We start from the raw sequence: 7,500 nt of genomic DNA, 5'->3' as shown, positions 1-7,500 counted from the left end.
AGTGCTAGCCTCACCCGAAACACAACTGAGGGAATGACTAGGGATGTGAGATAACGACGCTCTTTGAACTGTGGCGCCTTAACAACGAGTAAATACCTTATAACCAACACAAGCTGCTCCTGCCAAGGGTCTGGTGGGACGAATCAGTTTCATGATGGATGGGGAGATGGTCGCTGAGAGAATATTTTAGTCGGGGCAATTGAAGGGGAGGTGGATAGTGAGGGAGAGAGAGGGAGAGAGAGGGAGAGAGAGGGAGAGAGAGGGAGAGAGAGGGAGAGAGAGGGAGAGAGAGGGAGAGAGAGGGAGAGGAGAGGGAGGGAGAGAGAGAGAGGGAGAGAGAGGGAGAGAGAGGAGAGAGAGGGGAGGGGGAGAGGGAGAGGAGGAGGGAGAGAGGGAGAGAGAGGAGAGGAGAGAGGAGAGGAGAGAGGAGAGAGAGAGAGAGAGAGAGAGAGAGAGAGAGAGAGAGAGAGAGAGAGTTGAGGGAGGAATGTACATGTACTGCAGAAAGACAAACTTTAAGCATTATACAAACTTAGACGATGTGCGCAAATACTAAAACCCGGAAACACACACTCTCTTTCTGTCTCTCTCTCTCTATCTATCCATCTATACCTCTCACTATCTCTCTAGCTTTCTCTCATTTATCTATCTATCTATCTATCTATCTATCTATCTATCTATCTATCTATCTATCTATCTATCTATCTATCTATCTATCTATCTATCTATCTATCTATCTACCTATCTACCTACCTACCTATCTACCTACCTACCTATCTCTCACTTCATCTTCCTACCTCTTCCTCTCCCTTAAAACAAAAACAAAAACAGAATAAGCTTAGATAAAACGACTCCAGAAGACAAACGCTCGTTCAAACTCAGCAGTCAAAGGCGTCCTTAAAGCGAGCCTGAGTTAACCCGAAGGACAGCCGGGGATGGGATGTGCCTGATCGGAGGCTGGGTACGCACGGTGCAATTAGCGTGCGGACGAAAGCGGGGTCTTCGTTGTAACGGGAGAACGAACGGGCGGCGCGTGCGGGGACCCGGATGTTGCGTGCGTGTCTGTTGCAGATGGCGGTAGATGGGGAAGAGGGGGGGGGAGAGGTATGGAAGATATGTGGAGAGTGGGGAGTGAGGGTAGAGGTGTGGGGGGAAGGAGGATATGGATTAGGGTGGGATAAGGGGTTGTGTGGGATATAGGATAAAGGGATTGTAGGGGAAGGATGATGGGGAGATGGGATTAGTTGGGGTGGTAATAAGGAAAAAGAGGGAGGGGGGGGGTGAAGAGACGGGGGAGGAGGATAAAGGTTAAGGGGGTGGTGGTGAGGAGGACGGGAGAGTAAGGTGGAGAAGAGTTGGCGAAGAGAAAGGGAAGGAAGGAAGGAAAGGGGAGAAGTAATGAAGGGATGGGGAGGGAGGGAAGGAAAGAGAGGGGGAGGAATGGGAGGGAGGGTGGGAGGGAGGGAAGGAATGGGAGGGAGGGAGGGAGGGAAGGAATGGGAGGGAGGGAGGGAAGGAATCAGGGGGGGTGGGATAGAAGGGATGAGAGTGAGGAAGAAGATAAAGAATAAGTGGAGAAGGGAAAGAAGGAATGAAGGGGGGGAGTATTACAGAGGAGAGGAAGGAAAAAACTGAAGGCCTTGTGTGGGCCTGATGTTCTAAGCGACAGAAATAAGAATTATGTTGCAAATTTTGGGGAAACTTTGTTCGCTAAAAAAAGGAATTTTTGTTTCCAAACAGTGTAAAAAAAAATACAACAAAAAGAAACAAAATAGTATTATAATAATATAACTAAGTACAGATTTCTCATACCCAGTCTAAAGAGTACATAGTGTAAAACGTACTTTCTGAAAGACATTTATGCGAATATGAGGCAAAGACCCTTTTAGGTGCAAATATTTTAATCCCTCCCCCCCGGAAAACGACCAGGTTAGCTGCCGACGACGTGGATTTATAACCCCACAAGGAACCGCTAGATTTTTTTTCTTTGTTTTTTCCATCAGGGTAATGACTTCCCCCATGTGGTTTTGTGTGAAAATGTTGGGGTGCATTGTGAAGGCGAGTGACGGCATCTATTTATGTTGGTAGTGCTATCTTCCTCTCTTGCCTTCTCTCATTTCTTCGTTGTTGTTGCTGTTCTTTTTTTTTCTCTTTCATTCTTTCTTTCTTCCCCCCCCCCCCTCTCTCTCTCTCTCTCTCTCTCTCTCTCTCTCTCTCTCTCTCTCTCTCTCTCTTTCTCTCTCTCTCTCTCTCTCTCTCTCTCTCTCTCTCTCTCTCTCCTTCTCCCTTTCCCTCACACACACACATCATAACACAGAGCCTCCTCATCTCACGAAGGCAGAAAAAGGAGCAAAACCCCAACACTTTATATTTTCTCATCAAAAGGATACCTTCCGCAAGAAGAAATCCAAAACAAAGGGAAAAGAGTGAGAGTGAGAGTGAGAGTGAGAGTGAGAGTGAGAGTGAGAGTGAGAGTGAGAGTGAGAGTGAGAGTGAGAGTGAGAGTGAGAGTGAGAGTGAGAGTGAGAGTAAGAGTGAGAGTGAGTGAGTGAGTGAGTAAATGTGTTTGTGTTAAATGACTGATAGCTCAACGTGTGAAAAATCTTTAAAGATAAATACGCATTATGACCTAAGCAATCACCAGGAAACGTAACATTGCTTCAAACAATAGAAGGGTAAAATTTTTGAGACGTTTCGTTTCAGAGTATATAGGGCTATGAAACTGCATTTAGTTTGACTATCACAAGTTACAATCTATATCGTTCCGTATGATACACAGAAAGTCAAAATCAACTGAAATCAAAGGGTGATTAATCCCCCCCCCCCCGAAAGAAAAAACGATTTACGCCCATTTCTTGTAATGTATATGTAGTTATTTTATAACCCCATAACTGACACATAAACAGAAAAAAAAAACATACACACGTTAGCCGCCGCCCTTTAAAACTTTAGAAACGCGGAGGTAACACACATACAATTTATTCACCGAAAGACCGAAGCATTTCGCGCTGAAAGGGTGCGAGGCGCAAGCGAGCCTGAGAACCTTCCATTTTCTATACCTGTGAAAGTCCTAATCCTGTTTCGGGGAAGGAATGCTATGCTGCTCTCCTTGTCCCACTTGCTGCTGGGGGGGGGGGGAGGTATTGTGGTTCTCTTGGTTGTTATTGTGGTTCTTTCTTGAGTTATTGTTCTTTTGGTGGAGTTATTGTTCTTTTGGTGGAGTTATTGTTCTTGTTTGGTGGAGTTATTGTTCTTTTTGAGTTATTGTTGTTGTTTGGTGGAGTTATTGTTCTTTTGGTGGAGTTATTGTTGTTTTGGTGGCGTTATTGTTCTTTTGGTGGAGTTATTGTTCTTTTGGTGGAGTTATTGTTCTTTTGGTGGAGTTATTGTTCTTTTGGTGGAGTTATTGTTGTTGTTTGGTGGAGTTATTGTAGTTCTTTTGGTTTGGTTATTGTTATTTTTCTGTGTCAGATGCGTGTACTGTGTATACTGTGTGTGTGTGTGTGTGTGTGTGTGTGTGTGTGTGTGTGTGTGTGTGTGTGTGTGTGTGTGTTTGTTTATTTAAGTTATTTAAACTTAATATTAACATTTACAACTCGAATTGGCTTACCAAATGTGACAATATACGAAAAATCACTTTTCCAATACGAAACGCATATTAACCTGACTTCAAGATACGGTTTTCAGACACATATCTTTCTATTTCACATCCTGTACAACAATTCTGAAGTGCAATAAGCGGGCGAGATTTAAGCAAATACGAGCGAGAGACAGTCTAAATCCTCGCCCAAAGAACCACCATTTTTCTTCCACTTCGCCTCGTGTTCCATTATAATTCTTCCCGCCAGACGACCCTCGGCTCGAAGCTCCGGAGACAATTTTACGGGGAAACTGTTTTACGAGAGCACAAAGCTCCTGGTTTGTTTTTTTATGTAAGTGTAGAGAAGTTAATATAAAACAACACGTAAATGAATATATTTCACTTCATAGAGTTGAGACAATGCATGCAAACGTAGGAAAACAAAACAATACAAACAGTAAATAATGATAAAAGACATGTGAGCCTACTCCTCATTTCTTAGTGGTTCGAAACAGAAGCCGCACGTTTCACCGTCTCACATATTTGCTTCGGTAAATTTTGTTTCTTGTGTTATACAATGAAGACACGTAAGTATACCCCGCGTCACAGAGTTAAGACACATACACACACATAAACAAAAAATAAAAAGGTGTAAACCAATTTCTTCCTCCATAGAGATTCGAAACAGTATTCGGACGTTTCACTATTTCAAATATTTGCTTCAATAAATTATGTTCCTTGTGGTGTATATCTGCGTCTTGATCATTGTTCTGGAAGCGAGTGGAATACGAAACTCCTTTGGGAATCGTGTGTGTAGATTTCTTTTCTTTTTTTAGCTGGCAGATGTGTCAACATTATTTGGAAAAGGGAGTCAGTTGCTTTACTTCATGCTTGTTCTTTTTTGTTGTTCTTGTCCCTCGAATTGTGGTTCTGATACCTGTTGTTGTTTTTTTGTTTCCTTGTATCTCGATTAGTTTTTTTTTCAATATAGTTATTTCTTTATACCTCTCTCCATGTCTGGAAATGTATCTCTCTCTCTCTCTCTCTCTCTCTCTCTCTCTCTCTCTCTCTCTCTCTCTCTCTCTCTCTCTCTCTCTCTCTCTCTCTCTCTCTTACTTCGGCCTCGCCAATTTTCTCTTTCTCTTCTCTCTTTCCCTCTATTTCTCCTATCTCCCCAATTCTCTTCCCCCCCTCTCTCTCCTTCCTTTTCTCCCTCCCTCTATGACTCTTATATCCCTCCCTCTCCCTCATCCTCTCTTCCTCCCCTCCCACATCGCTGCCTCATGTCCCTCACCATGCACTGACCATCCCTCTCTCTTTCTCTCTCCGCAGATTGGCACATGGAACTCCTGGGACCCTCAGGGCGTGACGATCAACGACATCGTGTGGCCGGGATACCAGCACGTTCCCCCGCAGGGCGTGCCTGAGAAGTATCACCTCAATGTGAGTTTGGTCCTCCTGCATGCTGTCTTCCCGGCCCTCCACTTGGCGCTTCACTGCTTCTTCCGGAGTCAATGACTGCACACACAAATCAGTTGCGAATATATATATATATATATATATATATATATATATATATATATATATATATATAATTATAAAATATATATATATATATATATATATATATATATATATATATATATATATATATATATATATATATATATAATTAAATATATATATAATTAAATATATATAAATATATAAATATATATGTCTATATATATACATACATATATAATATATAATATATATATTATATATGATATATACATAAATGTATATACATATATAAATATACATATATACATGTTAATATACACACACACAAATGCATATTTGAACACAGAGATGATTATTAAGGTACTGTAAAAAAAAAAAAAAAAAAAAGTTACGCATTCATTCAAGTTCACAAACACAGGGTTCTGTAGATTACTGCAACTAGATGTACATAGCAAAAGCCTATCATCACTTTTTTTTTTTCTTTAAGTACAGTATCTCTACAAACCAAATAATTGGTCTGAATTTTACCCAGAACATGTACACATGAAATTTCCCTTTTCCAACTCCCCAACGAGGTTATAAAATGTTATAGACGATATCAAAGCATGTAAATACTACTATCACCTCCTTGCATCATGATAAGGAACCAGGGTATATACGACTTTTAAACGCACAAAGAAGATAGTGATCAAGCATTTAGTGAGGGAAAGAGAGAAAGAGGACATTGTATGACATGATCAAATACAGTAGCTAAATTGGGAAATAGATAGATATACAGATAGATTAATAAAGAAATTCAGATATACAAGCATAGATTACTCGACACGTAGATAGATAAATGGACAAACAGATAGATAAATGAACAAGCGGATAGGTATGTGAATAGATATCCCATACAGACAGATAGATGGACGGACAGATGGCTGTTCAGATAGATAATACTAACAACCATGCCTTTTTTTAAAAGTAACACGGAGACTGAAAATTTTCTATATTAAAATGCACCTATACCAAAAGCCACCCCCGTGAATATCACACAAGAAACAAAGCCAAAACCACGAGGAAAACTGTAATATCCTCGCCCAAAAAAAAGTCCTCATAAATCAAATCCATGTTCCGTCCCCTTCCAATAGCCACGTCAACCCTGTCACACCCTTTCGGCACACCCCTATATTGGCATCTGCAATAGACGGCGAGGCAGAGGAGCAAAAATAAAATGCAAACGATATTCTCTTGTCATGCCGTGCGCCTTCTAATGTAACAACTCTGGTGTCAAAACATCTTTAATGTATTTTGTGTGTGTGTGGGGGGGGGGGGGAGAAACTGCAAGGTAACAAACAAAGGCAAGACCATTTCAAAGTTCTGCGTGGATTGGAAATTGTAAACTACATAGATGAAATACTTTTATGATAGATAGATAGAAAGAAAGAGATAGATAGAGATGTCTTAAGTGTAATTAGAAATATGCTATGAGAGAATGCAATATAAATAGATAGCAATATAAACAAATAAATAGATGGATAGACAGATACTATAATCAGATCGATAGATAAACAAACACATACAAATAGACAAACAAACAATTAGACAGAGATAAAGAGGAATATATAAAAGTGACGAAGAAAAACAAGAAAGCAGATAAGAGAGAAAAGAATGAAAAAACCGGAAACACCCGCGTCCACGCAAACTAGACACAGACGAATGCCATTGTCCATACAGTAGCTTCAGGAGGACCAAAGCCACGGCGGCAATTACCTTCGCCTTCCTGAGAAAAGCAATCTGGGGCCGACGCCAAGAGGGACGGCCGGTGTTTTTCACGCGGTTTTCCCTTCGTCAGGTTTCAGCAGGACCGGAAATGAAATGTTGGGGGAAGTTTCGAATCAACAGCGCCACCCCCCCCCTCCCTTCCCCTCCCCCGAAGATGGGTTTCTACTTTTCATTGGATCTGTTTTTTTTTTGTTTTGTTTTGTTTTATTTTTTCTAGCCTTTTCCTCTCTTTCTCTTTGTGTGTGTGTGTGTGTGTGTGTGTGTGTGTGTGTGTGTGTGTGTGTGTGTGTGTGTGTGTGTGTGACTGTATTTGTGTATTTATGTGTGTATGTATCTGTGTGTGTGTGTGTGTGTAACGACGACCTTGTTTTACTTTACCCTACTCTACTGTCTCCATTTCGATCTGTCCTTGCCCCCCCCCCCCTCCCCCGTCTGCTCCTCTCCTCCCTCATCCTCTCCCTACTCCTACGCCTTCTCATCACTCTTCACCTTCTCCTCCCCCCTCCCTTCCTCCGTCCTCCCTTTCCCTCCTCCTCCTTCTCCCTCTTCCCTTCTCCCTCTTCCTTCCTCCTCCTCTCCTCGTTCCCCCTCTCTTCGTTCCCCATCTCCTGGTTTCTCCTCTCCTCATTCCCCCTTCCCCCTCTTTT

At 41.8% G+C, this 7,500-nt stretch overlaps 1 protein-coding gene across 1 annotated transcript in view; it reads left to right on the top strand.

Annotated features, from left to right (window-relative positions):
* The window catches only part of LOC119583269 (glutamate receptor ionotropic, NMDA 2B-like), a gene marked incomplete at its 5' end in the record, with an annotated part of 321,172 nt that overhangs the window by 200,759 nt on the left and 112,913 nt on the right, over positions 1–7,500 (top strand). Inside the window, one exon of the mRNA XM_037931740.1 lies at positions 4,913–5,023. Coding sequence (XP_037787668.1) covers positions 4,913–5,023 — 111 coding nt within the window. The remainder of the gene's footprint in view (positions 1–4,912; positions 5,024–7,500) is intronic.

This window comes from Penaeus monodon, chromosome 17, assembly GCF_015228065.2.
Source record: "Penaeus monodon isolate SGIC_2016 chromosome 17, NSTDA_Pmon_1, whole genome shotgun sequence".
In the NCBI taxonomy this organism is placed as follows: Eukaryota; Metazoa; Arthropoda; class Malacostraca; order Decapoda; family Penaeidae; genus Penaeus; species Penaeus monodon.
The sequence above is the reverse complement of the archived record's forward strand: the minus strand, read 5'-3'. Positions and strand labels throughout refer to the sequence as shown.